We start from the raw sequence: 27514 nt of genomic DNA, 5'->3' as shown, positions 1-27514 counted from the left end.
TACTACTAGTACTACTACTACTACTACTACTACTACTACTACTACTACTACTACTACTACTACTACTACTACTACTACTACTACTACTACTACTACTACTATTGTGACTGCGTCGGCTGTGGTGTGCTTTATGGTGAATTGATAGTGCTGAGTCCATTTTCCAGAAGTACCGTCAATTTAATATTATTTAGGATATTCCAGAAATATGTTGCCTTCACCTATGGTTATCTCATTCCTTCATTCTGCAATCCTTTAAAAAAATTAAAATATATTTCAAGACAAAACATGTCCTCAGTAAAAGTATTCATTTCAGGTTTCAAGAACAATTAGTGGGTTTTTTTCAAATCTCGTGCTACTCATGAGTTTTTCTAAGGTCGTCTTTGCTGTTTTAAGACAAAGCCAAGGCTACAATTCAAAGGTTAAACAAAACTTGATTTCTTAGCAAATCACCACGAATATTGGGATAGGGATAGAAAACTGAGAGTATTGCCCCAGTAAAGTCTGTGATAGTACAGGTATCGTTTAAAAGGCTAAACTTTAGATTTCACTGTCATCTCCGTTATATCAAGTCAAGAAGGAGAAGAGCCATAGAAAACCCATATTCAGAAAAGTCCTGTCGTGGATTTTCCACGCAATCCAGTTCGACACACACTGATTTTTTCAGTGCGGCCTTTAACGATAATTGTAAGAAGATTGGCAGCCAAGCTCTTTAAAAATCTACGTGTGTCGATAGGGGCGTCAAAAAAAACCCCAACAACGGACAACCTCCAAAATAAAACAAAACAAGTTAAAGATCTCTTGCAAAGCGCAGTTGCGCTTTTTCACGGAGGTCCGCGCTTCTGCCTCAACCCACCTACATAACTTTCACTCTGGTTTCCTTCCAATCAAGGAAAACGTGGTTGTGCTCCGGAACATCTTTACCAAAACAGGGCTGCAAAAAAGCCCCCCAGAAGAGGATGAGCAAGCACAGTATGAACGGTCTGCAACTGTCAGTGAACAGCGTTGTGAACGTTCTCATAAAAAAGCACGACTCCCGTGGCCTCAGTTTGAAGGAGATCAAGCAGGAACTGGTTAAGAGAAAAGAACTTCCGCTCAACGCCACGGATAGCGTTCTCCGCAGCGCCATCCGAAGAGGCATCCGGACGCGCCGGATCAAAAAGGTTCGGTTTCAACCGGATAACCGAAATCGGAGCGGCAGCGGCTGCCAGTTCCACAAGCCGGATCTTCCTTTTCATCGTAGCCAAAAAAGTGGCGGCCAGGACGCGTCGAAGGAACAAGAGCCGACTCGACACCGGAGTCGATCCAGGGGGCAGCACCAACATCGCCACCGGGTCTCTTCCTCTCCTTCAAGTGTAGCGTCCCTTGACGACCGCCATCACCAAGGACACCAAAAATGGCCGCGATCCGAATCTCGTCGCGAGATTATGCTCCAATCTCGGTCTCACCGGCTCCATATGAATCGATCCCGAGAGGCCGGGAGCGGAAAGCATCGAAGACGACGGGAGTCCAGCGGCAGTCGCAACCACAGCAATAGCAGCCGGTTCTCGCGCTGAGAATTATTGCTTGTCTTTTCTTTCACGGTCCTTTTTAGGGCCACCAAAATTATCAACTTGTAAAATGGGTTTGCATTGATATTATTGTCTTGACATCAAAGTTAAATTACAGAGGAGAAGACAGACAGAGGGGAGGCGGATAAATGTAAAGAAATAAGAAGACCATCAACACAATTACAGTCGTATTGAGTCATATAGTGCAATCACAGATCGGTGACTGAGAAATAATATTATCAGGGCGACATAACTTTTATGAGAGAATTAGAGTAAAGGAATAGTTAAAGACGAACCTTTATCAACCATGTAGACGGACAGCCAGCCAGACAGCCAGCCAGACAGAAAGACAGACAGACAACAAACAGACAGACAGACAGACAGGCAGACAGACAGACATACAGATAGATAGACAGATAGATAGACAGACAGACAGACAAACAGACTGACAGACAGACAGACCTTGACATCATCAATCATGGAGGACGGCAGAACTTTGTCCTCTACCAGAGTGTTGATGACGGACTCTGTAGGGTTGATGTAACGTACCAGCACCTGCCAGTGTTTGCTCAGCACTTCCTTCAGGGACTCGTCCATCTGTGGGCGGAATGGACGAAAAACTGTAGAAGCTGTATGAGCGCTCACTGACGTTGTTACATGAACATTTCTTCGGGATCCTTTTATCCCAATACATGTACCGGCATGTGGTCTACTTCATCTTTTTTTTTTTCATTTGGTCTTCAGTACCATGTCTGATAAGGAAAGTGGGTGGTTTGGGGGGCGGGGTGGAGGGGGGGCTGCTCTTGTGTGGTTTGGTCTTTCTGTCCTAAAACATTTATCATCCTGATATCTTCTCCTTTTTGTGTTTGTTTTTCTCAGTGCTTTGGTAAAAGTTTTGTAACACTTGCAGCACAATTAGTTCCTTTAAGTGCCGAAGATTAGAAGTGTTTCTAGAGAGTAACAAACTAAGTAAATAAGGGGGAGAGATATGGACGACAGATTGATGTTTGATAGGGAAGGAGTAAAATACAGCAGAGCACCAGCCAACCACCCAAAAAAATGAACCACAAAACTGCAGAAGTTGTTCGAGCACCAGCCAGTGGCGAAGCGTCTACTTAGTCAAACTATCACTCTTTCTCATCCATAATTGACTGGGAACTTCATCGCAGCGTCAACTTTAGACATACGCCTTATAAATTTAGAGAGACACCCGTGAAATCGGTCACTAACGAACCTTGTGCTGTGAAAAATAAGACAGAGAGACAGAGACAACAGAGGGAAAGTGCATGTAAAGAAGTAGCACCTACCAATGGTGCCCCCCCCCCCCCAACTACGCACACTGTAGTTTTGGCCTCTACGAAGTCGATTTTATGCAATACCTATCTATGCATGTACGGTCTTCAAATACCAGCGCCTGTGGTGTGGTCCTAGCGGTAAGGCACTTTGCCGCCCCACGCAGAAGATGTGAGTCCGATTCTCGCGTGGGGGAATAATTTTTATCATCAAGGTCTTTCTTTTGGGACGCTGTCTTCCTCAGAGCCTGGATTGGCACTGACAGGCAGGGTCGAAGCCCAGCCTGGATTGGCACTGACAGGCAGGGTCGAAGCCCAGCCTGGATTGGCACTGACAGGCAGGGTCGAAGCCCACTTCCTGAATGATCTTAATGTTGTGTCGATGGGGGCATAAAACACCTACATTTATTTGATTTGTTTGGTGCGGGGTTTTTTTTCACGAGGTTCGAGTTCGAGTGGGATCCAAAGTAAATACAAATATAATGTAATTCTTTTCGTCCTCGTTCGAATACATATATTTTCCTTTGGTCCTGTGTCTTAACGAAGGATCAAATGTCATGACTTCTTCTTCTTCCTCCTCTTCCTCTTGTTCTTCTTCTCCAGGTCTAGAATAGACATTGACGATTATGGAATCCACATCCTTTAGAATAGAATGGCCTGCATTGTCTCAGGGCATAGCAAAGCTTCAAATGTCGACATTTGCAACACTATCCACCATAAGATAAGAGAAGATACATTTGTATAGTCCAGATCCTGGTACATTGGCTCGGTGTTTCACCACGTGTACCCCCCCCCCTCCCCCCACACACACACGCGCACACACACAAAGGCTTACAATAACATTGATAATATAAATGAGCAGCAATATAAACAGTAATAATCTTAAGCTGGATAGATCAACATTTAATTTAAGAAGGGAATATGTTGTTTTGATACAGTTCTTACCAGTGAAAATAACAATGTCTAGGAAGTTTGCGAATCAAAAGTGTTGAAGTTCAGCGCGGAATGTCAACAATATCTTTATCGGACAACTGCGTTCAATAGTGGATGACACGCTATTTGTTTTGAGTTTGCGAGTGAAAAACATCGGGAATTTCGGAGTTATTTTCAAAGTCGGTGAACATGATCACCATTCAAGTCATTTTTTCGCTCTCTCTCTCTCTCTCTCTCTCTCTCTCTCTCTCTCTCTCTCTCTCTCTCTCTCCCCCCCCCTCTCTCTCTCTGTCTCTCTCTCTCTCTCTCTCTTACATAATGAAGGAGGCGGACTTCAACTCTGTCTGTAAAGGATGAGAGGGTCATACATGTAATAAGTTTATTATATATGTAAAACGTATGGATCGGTGCATTAACATCAACTGAAAGTCATTGGCCTACACTCTACTGAATGAAGCAATAAATCTTGAGAGAAAAGTGACACGCGTGTTTCCAAGTTGCCAAATTATATAATAGATGTATAGATTGATTCTCTATTCCGCTTTCTTGGTTGTATACTCCAGAATTTCGAAGGTGTGGAATCAATGCACACGGTTAGTGAACGGTAACCTCACTTGTTTACAATGATGTCTTAGAAGACGGACTTTCTGAAGATTAGAAGTCTACCTATTATTACCTGTCCTTGGCTAACAACGTCGTTGCACACCGGACATGTCCATAAGTGCTCAGTTCCCCCCAGCATCAAAGCCCGCAAGGTATCCATACTGATTGTTCCGGTGGTTGTCGGATTAGAACTCTGTGTGGACGAAACAAAGCTTTTTGGAAAAATCGGGGAAAGCAGTTTGCGTGGATTTTTTAAAGTTAGGTCCTAGCCACAAGGATGTTGTGGACACCTGCACAGTTTCAAAGGTGTGGGTTGGGTAATAAGGGAGGAGTTTGTGAACAAACCTTTCAAGCGAACTTTTATATAGATAAAATAAGATTATTAGATCTATTATCTGCACTTCTGTGCTTGCGAACTACTCACAAGCACGAAATAGCACAATATGAAACGGAAGTAGTCCCCAACAAAATTAACATTGACATTGACGATTTAGTTGTTTGAGGCTCTAAGTAGAGCCTGTTCAACTATCTGGAAATGAATGACTATAATGCATTGCGTGCAGGCTAGACAATCAGTTTTGGCAAGTGGGGTTGTAAATAGTTGGGAGATATTTCCAGTATTCGCCCTGACGTCTCTTAAATGTGTCCACGTTTGGCGCTGACACCACTGATTCGGGGAGATTTTTCCAAATTTTATTAACCCTATTCTCAAAAAAGTTTGCCCTCACACACAATCTGCTTCTTTGCTTCTTGAGCTTCTCTGAGTTGCCACGGAGTTGTGTGGTTGCTGCCTTTGTAAACGCTGGTCTTTCGGTGATGTAGTAGCCTTATATACTTGTACGTTTCTATCATATTCACCACGTAACCTACGATGTTCCAGGGATCGAAGCTTTAGACACTTTAGTTTTTTCAGTCTTTCAGAATAAGGCTTTTCTTTGAGGTGACTCAGCATTTAGGTAGCCCGCCTTTGAACTTGTTTGATTTCACTACATAATCCTTTTTCAAAGGGTTGCCAAACACAGTGTGCATACTCTAATAAAGGCCTCACTAAGCTCTTGTAGCGCAAAACAAACATATCCTCAGAAAGGTAGTCAAATGATCGCCTAATAAGTCCAACAATACGGTTCGTTTTTGACTCTATCTGGGATACGTGCTCTTTGAAGGTTAGTTTATTATCGACCACAACTCCTAAGTCTTTCTCTCTCTTTGTTACATTCAGTTTGTGTCTTGAGGTGCTACCATCCATTGCTTGATCCATAAAGTATTCGTTATCTTTGTCTTTGCCAACTTTGAGGACACAACACTTTTGTGTGTGAAAACGAAGTGACCATCGTTGACACCATACTTGGAGGGCATCCAAATCATCCTGTAAATCTTGCGCCCAATCACGGTGTCACTTCTAACGTAGAGCATTGCGTCATCAGCGAACATTTTGGCCGTCGTTTTAAGTCCTCTCGGAAGATCGTTGATGTAAATTACAAACAAAAGGGGGCCTAGAACAGATCCTTGCGGGATTCCACTTGTAACTTCAGCTTCCTCTGACCGTGATCCATTTATAACAACCCGTTGTTTTCTGCTGACCAAAAAGTCCTTAACCCACTTGAGTACCTTCCCTTTAACACCACATGCTGAGAGCGTCTGTATAAGTCGCCTATGGGGAACGGAGTCAAAATATGTGAAATGGCTAAGGGCAGAGCGAAAACATCTGAGAGCTTCGATTTACAGGAAACACCATCAAACCTGAAAAATCAAAAGGTAGTTTCCGAACTTTGAAATTATGCCCTCGTAACCCTTTGGGACAATTCTTGTCTGAATCATATTTTTGTAGATTTTATGGGCACTTATCCTGTGTAAAAGGTTTTTACTGACCCCACAAACGGACTTACTTGCATTATAATAAGTTAAGATATATATATATATATATATATATATATATATATATATATATATATATATATATATATATATTTATATATATATATATATATATATATATATATATATATGTGTGTGTGTGTGTGTGTGTATGTGTGAGTGTGAGTGTGCGTGAGTGTGTGCGTACGTACGTGTGTGTGTGTGCGTACGTACGTGTGTGTGTGTGTGTGTGTGTGTGTGTGTGTGTGTGTGTGTGTGAGTGTGTGTGTGTATACCAAAGTGTATAAGCTGATTATTTTTTTCCTACTTATTGTTTTGTACTCATGAGGGCGTCGCATGGTCAAAGGACACACCAATTTCATATCATTAAGAGGGAACACGGTAACTTTTAGTGTAAGCTTTAAAAATATGTAAAATATTCTATCATGATTTGGTATTTTCTTTAGATCAGAGTGATCAATTTGTTTGGACGATCCTCGTAATATCTTTTGTCTTTGTAATAAAATTGGTAACATTATTTTTAGGTTCCCTTTCTCAAATTCTGAACGATTGCAAAAGTGGATCAACCTTGTTTCCCGCTGACAACGCAATGGAAAGCCCTGGTATCCCTCAGAATACTCACGAATATGCAGCGATCACTTGCTGTGAGAAGATTTTGCGCTAGACACTCAGAAAAAAAATTATACGTGAAACTGCAGTACCACCACAGTTTCCAACTTGTCCTGTTTATAAACAACCAGTTCAAAAGACACAAAGGAAATCTAAAAAAAAACCCTCTCCTTCAATAATGTTAAAGCTTGCAGTCAGTAGCACAAAAGCCCTAGTTAATGGTGTGCCTGTCAAAAGTGAAAAGCTCTTTAATAAGCACTCTTTTTGCGGACCACCTAAAGATATAGAAAGTGATCGTAAGGAAACGAAAGCAATTGAAAAAAGCAAGGAATCTATAAAGAACAAAAACAGAATCATCAACGGTTTATGTCAAATGAAAATCTAAAGAGAAGGGACTCCACAATTTCCTACATTTTGGAGGAAATGAAATCTTCGACGTTACTATCCCCAGACGAGCACAACCTTCTGAAATTAAACTTTGATAAAGACACCCTTGTGCTGATAGAAAACGAGGTGAAAGCAGCTAAACACAAGCCCTCATGGAAGACAATATATTATGTATGGGACCCTATATGCATACTGATAAAGTGGAAACATTTTTGCTTCAACTTTGCACTTTTATAGTCCACAAGCCTATGATTACTTACAATAGGAAGTTTTTAGCTCTCCCGCATCCCTCAACGATCATTAGATGGGTGTCCTCAAGAGATTGCAATCCTGTTTTTTTGTCAGAGGTGCTAGAGACGCTGAAGACAGATATGCATGAAGAAAGGAAAGAGGTAGCGATCATGTTTGATGCTCTGCTATGCATCTGAAAAAAGCCTACAGCTATGACCCAGGCAGCCAAACATATGTAGGCTCAGTCAACCATGGGCATCTACAAACAGAATGTGAAGACACGCTTGCCTGTAAAAGCCTTGTCATCATGGTTGTCGGACTAAGGCAACATTTTAAATAACCCATTGGTTACTTCTTGATTGACAAAAATTAGTGCTGTTAGCCAGGCACGGGTTATTAAAGATGCTCTATAGCATTAGTTACAGAGACTGGGCATTTTGCCCTCGCCGTGATGTGTGATGGCAATTACACCAACCAAGCAACAGCCGCTTCTTTAGGTTGTCAGCTCCACGACAGTGACAATTGGAAAACACATTTATTTTGAGAAGCCTGTCACCAAAGAGAAGGTTAACTGTTGTTGTTTGTTTGTTTGTTTTTTTTTGTTTTTTTTTTTGGGGGGGGGGTTTACGCATGTCATCTAGTCAAAAATGTGAGAAATAGTTAAATTGGGGGACATGAAAGAGATATATTTTGACATTGATGTGATTAAGCGGCAATACGTTTGCGAACTGAATGACATCCAGCAGCGTGACAACTTAGTGCTTGCTAGCAAGCTCCAAGGGAAGCATATTTATTATGAGAAAAACAAAATGAATGTGAAGGTGGCAAGCTAGACTGTATCTACGTCAGTGGCAAGGGCCATTGAATTTTTGAGGGAAGATTTAAAACTTAAGCAGTTCTTAGGCAGTGAGCAAACGACTAAGTTCATCGAGCTCTTTGATTGTATTTTTGACCTATATGCAACTCTTCAAGCACCTTTGGCAAAGGTTACAAAAGCCCTCTTGATTCCAGCAACATCATGACGAAAGAGAAAATTGTCAAGGATGCATCAGCCTACACCCGGGGCCTAAAGAATGAAAGGGGCATTCCTCTTGTGATGGGCAAGCGAAAGACAGGGTTTATTTGATTTCTCTGCACCATGAATTCCGCCATTGAATTTGCGAAGCAGCTTCTCAGCAAGCATGGCTATCATTATTTTCTTACCTACAGATTGTCTCAAGACCATCTTGAAACTGTCTTCAGTCGAATACGAAGGCATCATGGATAGAACAATAATCCAACGCCATTGCAGTTAAAGTGGGCTCTTACTCTTAGGGTTCTTTTACTCAAGAACGGTGTGATGCCATCTAAAAGAGCCAACTGCATCTCAGTGGAAGAGCCCGAAAATACTACACTAGCTGAGGGGATACAGGAAATAGAACCGCAGTTAAACCCAGTCTTAACACCCTTCAGAAGAGCCTTTACATCGCCCACTGAATACCACCTGCACGCTTTGCACAATAGACTATGTCAGTGGTTTCGTTTCCCGCAGTGTGGCTAAGATAATCCGCAGTGTAAAATGTAAGCTTTTCTAGACACCAAGTTGTCAAGCCGACAAATACAACAACCATGATGTGTTGTTTACTAATCGTAAGGGCAAGGGAGGACTAATCTGCTGTGAGGAAATGTGCATGATAGCAAGGGAGTGTGACAGAGCTTTCCGGAAACGTCTCACACGGCCACAGGGGCAGGTCCGGTCCGTGAAACCTGATCTCTCAGATAACAGGACATGTCCTGAGATCATCTGTCAGTGGACGCGTGTTCACAGAGATTTGGAACCATAGTATGAACACCCAGCATATCCCCACTGAAGATGTGCTCACAGAGATTTAGAACCATAGTATGAACACCCAGCATATCCCCACTGAAGATGTGCTCACAGAGATTTGGAACCATAGTATGAACACCCAGCATATCCCCACTGAAGACAGCCACGTCCACCAAAGCATAAAAGAATCATGCAAGCAAGGTGTTCTGTCAGAGGATGCTGCATCACCATGAAAGACTGATAAGGCTAGCATCTGCGTTTGTCGCCGCCGCAACCTGCGAATCGCGGCCGCGATTTTTGCATTTTTCAAAAAGAAAAAGCTATTTCATAACACAGACATACATTTTTCATAATCTTAAGGTGTCCATGTATAGTTATTTTCACGCGAAGAATAATAATAAGTACATTACATACTATTTATTGTATTGCTGTTTGTCTTTTATTTTCCTCTCTTTGTTGGTGTGTTAATTTTTATTATCTATTTGTGTGTGTGTTTATATAGCGTAATGTCATTTAATTTGATGTTCAAAGAAAATAATAATATATAAATGTGTTATAAGTTATATGTTAGAGCGTGTCCCCACCAAAACCGAACACTGACACTGGCAGGCCCCTTGTGTGTGATTCCATAATTTACATGTAATATCCTGTACTTTTTCTTGAATTAAACACGTTTATGGTTAAAACGGCCCATCTTCCGATTGGTGGACACACGCCCTTTTTTGTTACTTTTTGGGCTGTTCTAATTTTGATTTCATTCTGTTGTGGAACCTTTAGAATTTTTCACGTTTTTACGCTCTATGTGTCTACAAATAATATTCTGGATGCTTAAAACAGAGCACAAGAAATTCTGGTGCTTTAGATTAAGTTACCTCTATCAATATATTACGTCGTCACAGCTCGCTGAAAGCTTGAAAATTAATGGCAACTTTTTTGGCAACTTTTGTCATTTTTGTGGTAACTTTTGGCAACTTTTGGACTAAAAAATGGCAACAAACGCAGATGCTAGATAAGGGACAGATGCATTCACAAATGGGCATGCAGTGTCAAAAACTGACGAAAACAATCATTCTCCTGCATCAGTAGAAAGAGAGTGTAGCCAACGTGACGAAAGAAAAGCAACACATTTCGTAAGTATAAAAGTGTCCTTTTTATTAACAATCTCAGTTACTAACTTTGTCCCCCCAGTCAAAAAAAAAACCCAACAAAAACTCCCCACCCGACATCGGGAAAAAACATTGCCTCACGATAAAATATCTCTCCGTCTATCGTTCATTTATATAACATAGGTTTAAATGCAATTATGTTTCACACAATCGGTTAGATGTGCGGTATTGTGTATGTTACGATATATAATTAAACGGAAACAGCAAAAAAAAACGAAAACAACAACAACAACAAAAACTGAAGTAAGTGCTCACTGTGAGCTCAGAGCTTCATACTCAATGAAGACCTAAAGGGATGCGCAACTTGACAACGCTGTTTCTAATCATCACGAAGATGGTGCGCCTCGAGCTGAGTGATTTTACATGGGTGACGTCACAGATGAGAACTCTAGTTCTATTAATTATAACCTCTTTGCTTGAGACTTAGAACAGATAGTGTTGTTAAGACACTCGTTCATGCTGCGAGTTCCAATAGAAAACATCTGCAGCAAATTCTGATCCTGCGTCCACTTGAATACCAGCACCAACTTGGTTTGCAGTAAATGTGGTGAGGATTTGAGTCGGTAGATGAGGGAGGATAGATATGGAACGGCTATGGTGGTATTTAAACTGGTTTAAAATGTCATCTTTAGTATCACCCGCTGATAAAGACCTTGAAAATTTTGAGACAACACCAGCAGATATTCCTCCAATGTGCTCTATTTTTGTCCGCTTTCTACCTCTAATACGACCCAGCTTATTATATTAGGCAGAGTCTTCAAAACACCCTTCACAAGAAAATGCTCCATTATGGATTCGAATCAGCACCATCTGCAGGAAAGCCCAGCAAGATAACAACTGAAGTAAAATGGTGTCCACAAAACAGTTGACACCCATGCCCTCACAAATACACAAACTAATATCAACTGTTACATACCACACACAATGCAGACACACATGCCCACACTGATGCATAAACTCATATGAACTGTTACGTACACATACCACACACAGATGCAAATACTAACAAATGCCCTTCTGTTTGAAAAGATCAACAAGAAAATAGTGGCACAATATCAAACTCATTGCACATGTGATATGTGTAGGTCTATCTTAACACAGCTGACAGTTTGCACTCTCTGAATCTGAACCTCAAAAGTGCAGAGCAAACATACATGATGAACAATTAGGTTATTTCGAAAAGCAAGAAAATATTGACTGCTAAGTGTAAGACTCCGCCATATGCCATTTTGAAAACCGACATATTTGAGGCACTGTGGTGAAATCAAGAGCTCATCAAAATAATGAAATTGAAGAAATCTGCATTTTTCGGCGCGTTTAGCAATTTTTATCGAATATTTGTTTTTTGGAATCAGCACCTTTTATGTCCATTTAAAAACACATTTACATGTTGATTTTAATGAAAAACGTTGATTAAAGGCACATATGTAAATTTTGCAGTTACCCGGGACTCTTGAGATATGGAAGTCACCAAACTTTGGCGGCCAATTTCTTGCTAATTTTATCTCTGAAACCAGGTGACCCTATATCTTTCAATTACAACTATATCGACTTCTATTAAAGATAAATGAGAATTTTTCTTTATCAACAGGGCGCTGCACAGTGGCGACCGACAGTGGCATTGTTTGTAAACTGTTCTGTATTTGTGTAATAGTGTGTATTTATGTATGCATTTATGCATGTATGTATTTATGCATGTATGTATTTATGTATGTATGTATTTATAATTATGTATTTATGTATGTATGTTTGCCATTGTAAAACAAAGTGCCCTTCTGGGACAAATAAAAGTGTAATTTATTATTATTATTATTATTATAAATGAACAAGATTTAAGATGATACCAATAACTCCATATGCCTCAAAATTGACGAGCACCTGATTCCACCGTGTTGTGACACATATGACAGTCTTACACAGTGCAGTCGATATGAACAAATAAATCTCTTATGGCCACAAAACACATTCAAGGCAGCTGAACACACTATCAGTACCGTAACTGATATTTATAGTTTTTGTTTATCACCAAAAAGCTGGGGATGGGCAGGTCACGGTAGAGGAAAGTCAGTTACGGAACCCTATTATCAACATAAAATTCTTGTCAACTGGCAAGGGCATCGACCCCTGCCAACTTCTCTGTAAAACACTGCACAGCTGTAAGAAAGAGATCATTTATGCAATACTTTTCTTATTAAGCCCCTGGCATTTTCCAGGATACAAAATCACTGACATCTGATAAATCAAGAACAGATAAAACGAAGAATAAATCTGGTTACAAGAATCTTCTTAGGATAAATCTTTTCTGTTCCTAAACAGAATTCAGATGATTCATGAAGCTAATTGTATCAGCTCAATCAGCCACAGCCAACTTTGGGTGTTAGGAATGCATCCCAGCAGAAAGACAGGTGGTAAATAAAATAGGTACCCTTGTCAAACATCATTTTGACCAATGTCCTTCGAGTGCATTGTTCAAGGGGAAGAACTCAAACACTTGCATTACATTTGCCGACGCTGAAGTAGCTCTTTTTACAATTCCAGAAGTTTTTTTCCTGAAGATCGATGTATCAGAGTAGCATTTTTTTTCTCAAATTTTGACAAGCGTTTCTCTTAAAATAGTTATATCAAATGGTTCACATACAGTTTACTGAATTATTTCAATCATTTCCTTTAATCTCATTTAAACTGAGAGTGATGTCAGAATTGACAAGTACAAATAGAGCACGCTTGACTTCACTGAGTTTGGATTACTGTACAGTGGTGTCCACTTAACAGTAATCCTGCTATAAGAGCAAAATCAAATAGACAACCCCCTTTATCTTTAAAGTTGATACCCCCCAGCCCCCCCAAAGAAAATTCAGTTAGCAGCAACTGAATTGTAGCAGCCAAGGCCTGCTTCCCAAGGGTGTTAATGTTAAGCAAAAACCACTGTACTGCTCAGCTAGACATTAAACAGATCACTCTGAGGAAGGGATTCATAGAACTGATGATGGGGCCCATTTCAAACAAGCCTAACCTTGAAAGAGGATGACAGCAGTACACTATTTTTTGGACAAAACAACTACAACATGTATCAAGACTTAAAACTATTCCTGATACTCGGAAAATATCACAGAAGCGTTTGTACCACCAAATCCAAAAGAATTTGTGATAGCCACCCTCAGCAGAGAGCCAGTGTCCCATTTTACACTTTTCTCTCCGCAAACATAGTTCAGATCGCAGCCGGTAGATGGAGCTAGCAAGTTGGCTGTCGGTGGAACCTGACCACTGCGACACGCCAAGAGGGTGAACAAGGCTTCAACACTGCCCGCTGCTCCAAGGAGGTGACCTGTCGCTCCCTTAGTTGAACTGACCAAAATATTTTCAGAGAGGGCTTCACCAAAGCAATCGAGAATGGCTCTACTTTCCGCTGCATCTCCTAAAGGTGTTGACGTTGCATGAGCATTGATGTACCCTACTCGATTTTTTTCTAGTCCCGCATCACGCATTGCACCCTCCATACATCTTCGAGCACCGTCACCATCTTCACATGGAGAGGTCACATGATTTGCATCACATGACAACCCATACCCGAGGACTTCTCCTAAGATAGGCACACCTCTAGATTTTGCATGTTCCAACTCTTCCAGAACTAAAACAGCTGCCCCCTCAGACATAACAAAACCGTCCCTTGCCGCATCGAAAGGTCTTGACGACTGTTCCGGAGTAGAGTTGAAATTTGTGCTGAGTGCACGCATACGAGCAAATCCAGCCATACCAAGGGGGGTAACCGAAGCTTCGCAGCCTCCAGCAATGATGACATCAGCATCGCCATGAGAGATGAAACGAGACGCATCACCAACAGCATGCAGGCCAGTGGTGCAGGCAGTGGACACAGCATGATTCAGAGCCTGGAAGAAACGCAAACAGCAGTAAATTAGCATATGCACGGATAAAAAATGCTGTGATAGCATAAACATAATCAACTTTGTCTTCAGGCATAAAATGTTCAAACTTGCCCCCCCCCCCCCCAAATATAAGAAAAGTGACACGACACTGGGGAAACAGGCGCACATTAATTCTTGGACTAATGGAGCCATTGATATCATCTTAAAGCCTGTTCATTTGCCTTGCTTTTGATGAAAGAATTATCCATCTATCAAGAATAGAAGTCGGGATATTTGCAATTGAAGGAGAAGGGGTCATCTGATGCCAGAGGTAAAATTAACGAGAAAATGAAAGCCAAAGAAGTTTGACTATTTCCAAAGATTGAGTGTCCCGGGAAACTGCAAAATAAATTTTTTTGTGCCATTCACCAATGTCTCTTTTAGTAAAATGCACGCAGGGGTGTTTTTCACTCTGTCCATACTGAGAGTAATTTTGGGTTCTGACCGCAGGTCGCAAGCAATAGACTAGAAAAACCAAGGTGCTTCATTTTGATGCCTTATCTACAGGGTTATATGACAAAATGGTACAACATGTCATATATTAACGGAAAGGGAATTGAATGAACATTTTATAGCAAAAGAGAAAAATGTCATAATGTAAGGGAGGTAAGCAATATGACAGAAGACAGATGAAAGAAAATGGGGAGATCATTTTTTACAACTTATATTTGATAGACTCACTACAACTTGCTGGGCTTGAAAACTGCTTCAATCTAAATCAATTGTCATATTATGAAAATACATCCATTTTGCTGCACACCAGTTGTTGTTTTTTAAAGCCTCTATGTCATTCCTGAGTCAAATAATCACAATTTGAAAAATGTCACCATACAGTCAAAAGAAATCCCCCAAGCCCCTTCCCACAGTAAATAAGACTTTACTGATTGTGGTACTTGTAGAGCACCCCTTTGCACATAGATGTGCCTTATTAGAACACCTTGTGCAGTAGAAACTTATTCTTTTTCTGATCCCCTGTCCACTACAGAGAACGCACCTAACATCAGTGCCATCAAAGTCGATGAGGTGGACATTGCCTTGGTAGTGCTCAATGACATTTCCTCCATTGGCTGTTCCAAATTTTCTGGAAGGGGTAGTTACAAGGGGTGTGGGGGTAATACTAGCAGCAAGTGCTGTGAGCTCATCTATCAAGCACTGCTTGAATGCCTTGAAAGTGCATTTCTTGGTTGCATTAGGCCTGCTCAGAACAAACAAAAAGTGGGCGTTGACTTGCACTACTTCGAGGGACCATGTAAAAATTTTTTCCACCATTTTCTTGTTTTGCGATTGTGCGTACTGTAAGACGAAATCATCTGGTCGCCCCTGTCACAGCCATTCATGTAGTTGTTATAATATAATCCTGAATCATGACAGGCTTTGACACCTGCCGACGTCCTTCCCTGATCTCTGTAGATCCAACGCGGGAATTGGTTTACACCACAATGCAGGGTTTCTTCGTTTTCTTGTCCTTCCATGTGATGCAGAGGATGTCCCTTTCCTCATGGTAGAAGTATTGCTCCTCGAGGTGTTTGAATCGAAGTGTCTTCAGTTGAGGAGAAAAGTCACATCTGTTCACATTCAGGGTACCCGTACAGTAATGCCGAGCAGATGATAGGTATTTATGAGGGGCATCAAGGTATAATACCGATCAGTGAAGATATGGTGTCCACTGTGCTGCAACGGTTCCATTAGAGTTTTGAAGACTTTCACAGCTTGTGAAGAATCTTCATCACTCTCAGGAATGAAAGAGGAGTCTTTGCTAAAGTACACCAGCAAATTGTAAATGTACACTGTAGTAGAGTCGCAGAGCCCGAATGTCTTGATGTGGTGTTTTAACGGATTCATGGCGTTGTACTGCTTGTGTAAAAATCTACCCTTCCAGCCGATGACCATTTCATCCACGGAGATGTTTTGGAAAGGGTAGAGTGCTGCCTTGAAAGTCTTGAGCAGATCCTCGATGAATGGTTCAATTTTTGCTTTGCCTTCGGCCTTGGGCTCACGCACGTGAATCATGCTGTGGTACAGAAGTTGAAAATTCCTCCAGGAAAACATTTGTCCGTACCAGCGTGTGTGCAGATGTCTCTTAGTACACCAGTTGTCAGCAACATAGGGGCGTGGTTCCATTCCCATGGCAATGAGTACGGCCAGAAATTTGTATTTCTCATACCGACCTACTGGTTCCCAGGCAGCGAAACTGGAACGCTTCATGAGTGGGGTGTGTTTTTTAATTTGAATTTCAGCGTAGGCGTTGATCTCACAGATTAAATTATCTATTGCAGTGTTATCAAGCAATGCAAAAAGGAAATCAAGAGATTTGCATTTTCCCCCAAGTCCAGCTAAGACCCACATACTCCACGAAAGAGGGAATCCAGTTGTGTTGTTTGCAGAGGCCCTGCGTGCAACTACCTGTCACGGTAGTCACAGTATTGTATCTTACTCTTTTTTAATCACGGGATGTAAGCGCCCCGTATGCCATGGGCTTTTGGTTAATGTTACTCACTTCGGGGATCAACATAAAAAGTCAGACACTACATCCGGGCTCAATTTTAGATTGCTTGGTGTCGGGTGTGTTCGTCTCTCCAGTTTACAATCGTGTGTGTATACTAACATTACATGGTGTCAGAAGCCTGTGGATAACGTGTCACAAGTGTCAGAATGCCTCATTTCAAGCCTCCTGAACCGTTTGATTTTTCCAAACCTCACGAGTGGCAACACCTTTGATACGATACCGCACAGCCACCAAACTGAGCACAGAGACTGGAGCAATTCAAGTAAGTGCATTAATTTATGCTACGGGACGCCAAGCTGAACAGATATTTAACACGTTCATGTTCCCTGCTCCCGTCGAAGGTAACGATCCTAGGGACAACTTTGACACGGTCTTAAAGAATTTCGACGCTCACTTTGTCCCAAAGCGGAATCTTATCCACGAAAGAGCAAAGTTTCATGCACGAGCACAAAACAGTGGGGAGACAATAGAAGAATATGTTGGAGCCCTGTACGAGCTTTCAGAACATGCAGACTTTAAGGACAGAGAAGAAACCATAAGGGATAGACTCGACCTAGGAGTACTGGACAATGAACTGTCACAGTGCTCACAACTCGAGGCAACTCTTACTTTGAAATCAGCCATCGAGACAGCACGCCATTTCGAGCTTGTAAAGGGTCTGGTCAGTATCCAACGTCAGCTAGGTGCAGCAGTCACAGTAGATGCAGTGCGCTACGGCCAGAGGGGATATTCGTCGCCTGCTCACCCCAGGGGTAGAGGCGGCAGAAGAACAGGTACACACTCACAACACAGAGGCAGCCATGCATCACCGTCAACTTTCTCTAACTGCGGCAACAGTGGAAGAGGTCATTCCCAAAACAATTGCCCAGCACGTGGGAAAACTTGCAGAAAATGCGGCAAGCGCAATCATTTCACAATAGTCTGTCGCAGCAGCAGCCGCAATGTCAACGAAATCACTGAATCAGAAACTCCTTCCTTCTTCTTGGGAGCTGTTGACAAAGACTCGGACAGTAATGTCGTTACCGATGTAAACTTCGGTGAAGATAGCGAGCCACTATGGCGCGTTACACTGAACCTTGGAGGGAGAGCTACATCCTTCAAGATAGACATAGGGGCCGATGTTTCGATAATGTTGAAGGCCGACTACAACCGTCTCAGTCCTCGTCCAAAGCTGAAAACAACGTCTGCAGTTCTTCACAGTCCTGGTGGAGTCATAAAGAGCGTGGGAGAATTTATCGCAACTACGCAGCACAACAATCGCAACTGTGCGTTCCGTGCTTTCGTCCTCGACGATGACACCGACTGTCTTCTCAGTCGCTACGCCGCAGTTCGTCTGGGACTGATCTCTAGAGACAGAATAGACTCTGCCAACCTCGTGTTTGGCGATGTGGGACCCAAACCTATATGCTGCGAGCCAGTGAAAATCATCTTGAAAGAAGATGCACAGCCATACTCTGTAAACGTCGCATGTCGGATTCCCATTCCACTCATGGACGAAGTCAAAGCTGAACTAGACCTCATGGAGGCCGCAGGTGTCATTGAGAAGATCAGCGCTCCAACTGACTGGTGTGCATCCATGGTCCCCGTCAGAAAAAGGTCTGGTAACGTTAGAATCTGCATAGATCTGAAAAAGCTCAACCTGTCGGTGAAGCGTGAACGATTCATGCTGCCCACCATAGACGACATCTTGTACAAACTCAGCGGATCAAACAAGTTCAGCAAGCTTGATGCAACTTCTTCCTTTTGGCAGTTGGCACTAGACGATGACTCCACGAAGCTGACTTCTTTCATTACCCCGTTCGACCGGTTCTTCTGCAGACGTCTCTGCTTTGGAATCACCTCTGCGCTTGAGATATTTCAGCGCACGATGCAAGACATTCTAGCGTGCATAGACAGTGTTGAGTGCTTTATGGACGATATCCTCCTGCACACGGATGGTCAGGAGAAACATGATAAGCTGAAGAGGAAAGTCTTCCAGCGGCTAAAGGAGCGCAGGGTCAAGTTGAACAAATCCAAGTGCAAGTTTGACAAGGATGAAATCGATTTTCTTGGCCACATCATCAGCGGGAAGGGTGTAAGGCCAGATCCATCCAAGGTCAGCACCATCACTGAGATGCCAGAGCCAGAGAACATTACAGACTTACGACGAGTGCTTGGCATGGTGAACTATTTGGGCAGGATTGTGCCAAATCTGTCAACAGTCATGAAGCCGCTCACTGATCTTCTGAATCACGACGCTGAGTGGGTGTGGACTCCAGTGCAGTCATCTGCCTTCACTGAAGTCAAGAAATTGCTGTCGTCAGCTCCAACATTCGCTTTCTTCGACATGAGGAAGCCTGTCATCGTAAGCACCGATGCAAGCAGCTACGGACTAGGGGGAGTTCTCCCCCAGGAGGACCGGGGTCATGTCCCTTGTAGTTGCAGAGGTCAGCACCAACCATCTGGAACGGCCGCTCAGGTAGAGCTGTCGGGGTTAGAGGTTCGCTTGGTTGTGCTGGACGTTTTCCCTGGCAACTTGTCCTTGTTAGGGTTAACCTGGGCACCTTGTTGCTTGCAGCAGCTGCATTGCCTTTTTTTCCTTTGTATCTTCGTCTTCCTTTACCAGAGAATAGTTTTTCTCTACATAGCGTAAAAAAACAACAACCCATTTTCAGCTATGTCCCCATTTTTGTAGCATGATACACAAATTCGCATTAAGCCTACCACTAAAAGTTCCAACGATTGGGCTATATTGCAAGCTACAGTAGTGTAACAAACAGGCCAATAGAAGTTTGCATATAGTTTTTCTCAAGGTTCCTTTGCCTGTTGAGATCATGGTTAAGATTAGTAAAGAGCAGAGAGTTTTTTGTATTGAAAATTTCTTTACCGTCAACTCATTTCATAAGTTTCGCACAAGTGTGGAAGTAACGTTAAAGTGTTCTTAAGGCCTCCTTTGATGTCATGGGTGGAAAAAATTCCCAGACAGAAAGACCACTTCAGGTCAAACACACACCGTTCCCACCCCTTTAAATGTCACCAGGGTGCAACATTCAGCAGATGAGCCCTATGAGAAGTCCGTCCGTAGCCAATGTCTGTAGCTAGGACTTTCCTTCATCTCAATGGTCTGCATTCGCAAGGTAGATCTTCATCTACGACTGTACCATTTTCCTGTTTGCGTAGCTGACATGAATCAGAGGATGGCAATGTGTTCATGATTCCTCCATCATATTGAAAAACATGAACATGTCCCCTATGCCATTTGGTTCCTTGGCAAAGCTCATATTCACCTTTCAGGATGGGTTAACTCCACAACTGCTGTGTTTCTGGGCAACCTCACCCTACCCCCTAAAGTCTCTAGAAACAACTCCACACAGTAAGGTGTACAGTGCATGCAGCTTTGAGTACTCATAGTTGGGTGGACACTTGTGTTTGGCAACAACTGAACATTATGAACGACCGTTAAAATGTGTCGAGTCCAAAAAAAGGACATGTAGAGCACTGGTTCTCTGAATTCCAGAATTTTACAAATGATTTTAAAGAACTCGGTTAGAGAAGAGAAATATCGTTTAAATGTTAAAAAGAAAAGGAAGTGGAAAAAAACAAACAAATCATTTCATTACTCTCCTTACAAGATCTTTCAAATTGGTGCATTTGCGTGGTTTATAAAAAAGCCATTTCTGTTTTTGAAAACAAGTTTTTTCTTAATGAATTCTATGTCAAGCAAATTCCTTTCGGGTGAATTATATCAGTTGCAAATTACAACATTCTAGCACAAATTTTGTGCGACATATTCAGAAAAAAAAGTTGTTTAGCTTTTTTGGGGATCTCCTTGTATTTTACTGTTTTAAGCTGAGAAAGGAGGTAAAACAGGACAATGAATGTGGTGTTTCATCAAAGTCAGAAGACAAAAATTCACACATAACAGAAGTTTGTTTGTTTAAGTAATGAGATGCACATCGACACAATAATGGTCATTTAGCGCGTGGGAAAAGTAAGACAAACAGACAGAACAACATAGGGAAAGAAAAATGAAGTATGACGAGTAGCCTCCTCCAACCATCAGCTATACAGAATAAAAAAAGTGCCGTCAAACAACTTGATATTTTAAAAAAGCAAAGCAAAAGCAATACAAAAACATTAATAGGTTTAGTGTACCTTGAAGCCATAGACCAAATTGACGTGACCGGCAGCCATGTTGATCAAAATGCGTGGGATGAACCATGGAGACATTCGTCTGTACTTCTCTCCCCTGAGCATTTGCCCAGCATCAACAATTTCCTCTAGAGGACACATGCCAGTGCCAATACAGACACCTAAGCATAAGGTGGAACAAAAATGTACAATCAATACACTCATCAAAGACAATGTTATTGAACAGGGGTTAAAACGTAATCCAGCTGCTTATACTTCAACAGTTGCTAATTCTATAGAAATTATGCTGATGGGTACATAAAACTTCTACAACATTCTTACTGATTTATTTTTGTTAAGGAAAAGTGTAACCACTGACTATATACAGTCGAGCACAGAAAATGTGGATACAGAAAGCTTGAAATCATGGATAGCTCTTATAATTTGCCATTCACCAACTGACATCTCTTGGATTTTCCGGTCTACGATTTACCAAAATTATGGAAGTGTCAAACCATATGTCAATCCCCGACATGGTTGAATTATCCGTGCCTGACTGTATGCAAACAGGGATGTTTACAATCACCTTTCCTCTTTATCTTGGCAATTGACTGACTGATGAAGGAAACCAACAAAAGACACAGAAACAGCATACAGCGGACCCCATGGACACAGTTGTACGATCTGGACTTTGAAGATGACTTGACGCTTCTGTCACACACCCGGGAACAGATACAAGCAAAGACCACAATTTTAAACAGCCTATCAGAGTCGGTTGGGTTGAGGATCCACCCTGGAAAGTCAAAAGTCCTACGGACAGATTTACTACGAAAGGAGCAAGTCACAATTGAGAGAAACGCAAGAAAAAAATCAAATTCTTCTGCTATCTTGGAAATATAATTGACGGAGAGGGAGGAACAGGTGCTGAAATAAAGTCACGCATTGGAAAGGTACAAACTGCTGTCATATCTTTGAATAGGATTTGGAGGAGCAGGGAAATTCTCACTACAACCCACCTTGAGGTTTTTCAACTCAAATGTGAAGTCAGTCTCGTGAGACATAGAATGCACCTCAGACTTGCATAAAGAGGATCCAGGTTTTCTTGAACATGTGCCTAAGGAAGTTACTGAGGATCAGACGGACAAACAGGGTCACCAACGAGGATGTATTAAGAAGAATGAAACAGAGCCCAGTCGGAGATAAGGTGGGAAGAAGGCGTTGGCGATGGATTGGACACACTCTCAGGAAGTCAAGCAGCTGCATAATAAGGAAAGTGTTAGATTTTAACCCACAGGGTAAAAGATCAAAGGGAAAACCACATGAAACCTGGAGAAGAGTCATGGAAATGGATGTCCAGAAAAGTGGAAAGACATGGAATGACAAGCGACTAGCTCAGGATAGGGAAAGGTGCAAAGCATTTGTTCACGGCCTATATCCTGATCCAGGGTGAGACAGGCAATGATGATATGATGATGACTGTTTGCAAAAAGGCTACTTCCGTAGGGTGTACCACCCAATGGGGCTTTGGAAAAGTCTGAGGTCTGCCAGACCTGAACACCCTCGATCAACAGATCAGCACAATAAAGATAAAAAACAGATGACAAAGACTCCTCCTCAATGCCAGAGAAGTTGTGTAGCACAATTGACTCCTTGATAACAAGAGCACTTCGCCATTAAGGTGGGTTTTTTCCCCTCTAACAAAGTGTTCAAGCATACAAATGAACAGCAAATGAATCAAAATAGGAAGCACCCTATATTATCACCTGTCCTTAATTTGTCACTCTCTCCCTCCGGTTTCCACTGAGCCATTGTCAGAGCTTCCTCAGCTGCCGCTAGACAGAACTGCGTCATTGTCGTGACTGGTCTGTCATCAACTTGAGGAACTAAGTCACGGTGGAAGAGACCGGGCTCACTTCCTCGTGGAACCAGTCCAGCAACCTTACTGGGAATCTGTTCAAAACCTTAAGAAAAACAAAAGTCATCAAATTGTCTCTAACTCACCCCATAGAGAGCAAAAGAAAAGAAGATAAAAAAAACAACTATATGTGAGACGTGCTGACAAAATGAGTTACTTCTTGCCCTCCAAGAATGGAGATATAGGCCGAAAATCAACACTAGAGTCAGATTTATACAATTTCAATTGATCCTATTTTGTTCAAGTCTACCGTGTCTTTTATTATTTCGGACTTACAAGTTGTACAAACACCACCCATAAAGTTTATGTATCAATTTCCATACGGCTAAAATCCGACAAGTAACTCATTTTGTCAGCACACCTCACATATATATATATTATATCATTATAGTGGAGATGGCCAATCCTGACAACTCGTGTCACTTGAGAGGAGAAAGAGAATGAAAAGGCAGGCAATATTTTTTTTAAAATGCTAAGTGAGTCATTGTGACTATAGAGTGCTCATTAAAAGAGATCAGGAAAAAATAACTATATAAAAAAAATCATATAAAGTAAAGTATTGACATCAAAGGCAGTGAAATCTGCATCCCTTCAGACATATTATTATATAAAAAAAGAATTCAAGACACATTAAAGTATAATAATACTTGATTCTGATAAACAACACTCTACTTTCAATACAGTCAAACTCGGATATAACAGGACAGACAGGACCAGCAGTTCTTCCCTGTTATAAGCCAGTCCTGTTATAAGGGTTATCAAGAGAAACTACCAGTACTATTGCACCTTCCGCTTACTATACATATTCAATTACCGCAGATCTCTTTTCCAGAGGGCCGCTTTGGTAAAGCTGAGACGGAAAGGATCAGTGACCCGAACACTATGGGGAGGACGGGGGGGGGGTAACGTGTTTGAAAGTATGTGTTTAGGCAAGCGATCATACTAACAGGCGAAATGTCTTGGTTCAGACAAATTTTAATAATTTGATGGATTGACAGCAAGTTCATGGGCTGCAAGATCACTGTTATCCGGGTCTGAGCAAATTGAACCCTGTTATAGCCAGGTTCCTATTACTAAAACTTATAGAGAGAAAAGAAACGGGGATTTGTTTTATCACTGTTATATCACTGTACAAAGGCTGTTATAAATGGACTGGACTGTGTGTGAAATGAAACTCAACTGTCTTTTTTTTTTTTGGTAAGTGTTATACAGCGTTCACAAAATTGCATAAGGTCATAAGCGCGCTGGACACATTAAAATTAAACATTTTTAGTTGGTAGGAAATTTTGAATGTTGTCCGTGTGGCCGCCGAAGCCTACTCCTATCGATTTTAGACCACCAAGGGATCTTTAACATGCGCAACTTGCACATGAGATCTCCGAGATTTTTCGCGCTTCTTTGAGAAGGCTAGGTGTAGATCTTTCCTAACATAAGGTCAGGGGCGAGGCTGAAAGGCAGCAGTAAGAAGGGGCAATGGAGTAGCAGTAGACAGGTTGCAGAAAGAAGGGCCCAGTGGTGGGGGCAAAGGATGTGAAGAGGTGGGGGCAGAAAGTGGAAACGAAAGCAGACAACAGAACATTGTTAGAGAGCAGGAAAAGATGTCAAAGGAGAATATTTTAGGGAAGAAAATTTTCCATCGCTATTTGGATTCGACCCGGCGACCTTTGAATGAAAGGCGATCACTAAAACCTCTAGACCACAAGAGCCCCCAAATTCAATGGCTTATAAAACCAACTCAATGTGTATGAATGAGCTCATGGACATAAAAAAACCCAAACTATTCACATTGATGAGTCTCTTCCAATGTTATTTTTCCAGATGCTATATATATATATGCATGTATACCTTTCTCTTGGATGTTTGTGATGCCAGTTTTCCCTGCCAAAAGCTTTGACCACACATGCTCTACTCCAACTCCGAGGCAAGAGACAATACCAGCACCAGTTACAACCACTCGGCGGGTCTGACGAGCCAACCGTGACATTCTGAGGTCGTTTTTATTTTAGAAATCAGTTGATCATCTGTACACGAATAAGAGAATATGAATTATGAGACGCTAGACTGGTTAACATAAAAGTCAAACAATACAATCATACAGCTAAAATTATCAAACTGGAGTGTATATATTGCAGTTACAAGGTTTCAAAAATGAATCTTGCACTTTTAAAACACTTCTCCTTGGCATAGAAACAGCCATTCAAGTCTTAGCTAACTAAAGGTAGAAAAATCGGCCATGCTGCAAGGCCTTATATTTTAAGTCTAAACTTTTCAAATGAAGCGGTTGAAACTAATACTTAGTGACTTAGTTTGATATTCCAATACTTCTTCTACCTCTATTATGATATACACAACCTTTCTAAACCTAAAACCCGGCTAAACCGAAGAAAAACCAGCAGTTCTATAGATTTCCGTTTCAAGCAGACCCCACTGTTACCTATATAATAATTATACACAAATACTATACACACATAGGGAGGACTTCCATAACAAGCGACCAATATGAGACAGAGTAGAATTTAAAGCGCTGGTAGGGGTAGGGTGGTCATTAAGGTTTGTGTTGGGGTTTGGTCTCTTCTTTATTGTGTTTGTTGGGGAGGTCGCTCGTTATGCAGAAGTCCTTCCCACACAAAGATCTTGATCTAGATCTAGATATTATATAATATTAATATTTATTGTCATGCACGCACAGAGGTGATCTTGTAGTTCCGTTCGTTAAAGTCTACGATCCATTTGTTTACATCCAGAGAAGAAATCCAGAAGTCTTGAATACTAATTTACTATTTGAAATAGGCTACACAAAGAGCAGGGATGCAACCTAACTGCAAAACATCAATTTAGGATAAAATTCCATATTTTTATTAGGTCAGGGGGGCAGAAACCCCCCTACTCTTGACTTTAACAAACGAAACTACAAAATCGCCATTGACTGTACTGTACTATCTAGGTCTGATTATATAGATAGGCCACCTCTATTCTCACCCGGAGTGAGAATAGTGCAGGCGAGTCTTGTGGCTATTCTCACCCGGTGCGCGTTCACCAAATTTTGCGTTCACCCTAAACCACAGAATTCTACACTGTGATAACAGAAAAATTGTAGAATTCTGTGCCGTGAACAAACGTTCCATTACAATTGTAGCCTACTAAAAGCGTACAATTTTGTCTGTGGGCAGTGGAGAGAGAGAGAGAAAGAGAGAGGAGTAGCGCGAGAATTTCCAGGCAAAACAAAATGGCGACCCGCGTAGTTCGGCTCGATTCGAAAAGTTAAATAGCCGTAGCATCTTTGTAGACAACCAAATTTATAAAACTTTTGTGTTTTAACATCATTTTTTAACTTTGTTTTGGTCAATTTGATCGTCCACACCGATAGACAGTATTCAGAAAGAGACAGAGAGAGAGAGAAGAGGGGAGGAGTTGATCTTGCGAGAACTTCGGGGCGGGTGAGAATAGCCACTTTCATATAGATATCTAGATTTAAGTCAGATTTTTAAAAAGCACCACATATTCAAAATTACCACAGTCAAAATTCAGTAGAGAAGATCTAGATCTAGATCTATATCTATGCCTATACTGAACCCGAATGCACAGCCAACCAAAAAGCCAAAGGGAGTGTATACAGACCCGGTAACCGGGAACAAAGTCACAAAGTATACAGACCCGGTAGGGGAACTCTTTTGTGATTTCGGAGAGTTTCAGCGCCCTCTTGGCTCAGGGTAGACCTAGGTTCTTCTAGATCTATGGTCTAGGTCTAGATCTAGGCAGACAGACATAAATCTTTCATCTAGTTTCGCGGCTAACCTAGATCTAAATGAAGATTGCGGATGTCGTTTCGATGAACGATGGTTTTTCCTCCGTTTTGGAATTGGAGGAATCACAATCCGAAGAAAAGAACCAGTTACAATGTCATAATTTCAATCGAGCAGTCTCTCTCTCTCTCTCTGTCTCTCTCTCTCTCTCTCTGCTCTGTGTGTCTCTGTGTACGGCTCGCCTTCTCTTTTTCTTTGTTTGTCTCTGTATTTCTTTGTCCCCACCTATTTCCCACTCTATCTTTCTTTCGTTCCCTCCTGCCAACTGGGGCATGTCATATACACTTTGCTAGCACCCCCCCCTCTCTCTCTCTCTCTCTCTCACACACACAAGATCCGGGTCTGAGGTCTGAAACTTCCCGAAATCACAAAAGAGTTCCCCTACCGGGTCTGTATACTGTATACTTCGCGACTTTGTTCCCGGTTACCGGGTCTGTATACACTTCGAAAGCCAAAAGGTTTGCAGAGCCACTTTGACAATCTAATAGCAATGATGCAAAAGATGCCTTGGATAATTTGGCCCATTTGTCTATAATACAGCCATCATGAATCAAAGACAGACTTACCATTGGAGACCACTTGAGGCCAGTCTTACAAGCAAATGGAACTAATCGTTTACGAGATGGTGTTCAGAAAGTGCGACCCAAAACAGGCCTATTTATTTTTACTTTCGTTTTTATCATCGCATTAATTCCCGTTCTACTTTTGTAAAGAGCTCGCCGGTAGAGGTGTGCGAGTAACGAGTCCAGGCTCGAGTACTCGAGTAATACATGCGGCGAGTCCAGACTCGAGTCACAAGTAAATTAC

At 41.7% G+C, this 27514-nt stretch overlaps 3 protein-coding genes across 3 annotated transcripts in view; 1 reads left to right on the top strand and 2 right to left on the bottom strand.

Annotated features, from left to right (window-relative positions):
* LOC101858743 overlaps positions 1-600 on the bottom strand; it is an 11774-nt gene extending 11174 nt beyond the window's left edge. The window contains exon 1 of the mRNA XM_013088978.2: positions 597-600. Coding sequence (XP_012944432.2) covers positions 597-600 — 4 coding nt within the window. The remainder of the gene's footprint in view (positions 1-596) is intronic.
* Positions 601-956: 356 nt separating this feature from the next.
* LOC118478698 (pre-mRNA-splicing factor 38B-like) lies at positions 957-1553 on the top strand. Its single transcript, XM_035972791.1, has one exon. The coding sequence runs from the start codon at positions 957-959 to the stop codon at positions 1551-1553; it is 597 nt and encodes a 198-aa protein (XP_035828684.1).
* An 11485-nt stretch (positions 1554-13038) lies between these two features.
* LOC101857683 (3-oxoacyl-[acyl-carrier-protein] synthase, mitochondrial) lies at positions 13039-27400 on the bottom strand. The gene is made up of 5 exons (XM_005110055.3): positions 27274-27400; positions 24750-24925; positions 22753-22950; positions 21014-21171; positions 13039-14337 (listed from the first exon to the last, which is right to left on the bottom strand). The coding sequence occupies exons 2-5, from the start codon at positions 24886-24888 to the stop codon at positions 13534-13536; spliced, it is 1299 nt and encodes a 432-aa protein (XP_005110112.1). The 5' UTR covers positions 24889-24925; positions 27274-27400; the 3' UTR covers positions 13039-13533.
* Between the last annotated feature and the right edge of the window lie 114 nt (positions 27401-27514).

Source organism: Aplysia californica, unplaced genomic scaffold (assembly GCF_000002075.1).
Source record: "Aplysia californica isolate F4 #8 unplaced genomic scaffold, AplCal3.0 scaffold00847, whole genome shotgun sequence".
In the NCBI taxonomy this organism is placed as follows: domain Eukaryota; kingdom Metazoa; phylum Mollusca; class Gastropoda; order Aplysiida; family Aplysiidae; genus Aplysia; species Aplysia californica.
This window is presented reverse-complemented; position numbering and strand designations above follow the sequence as displayed.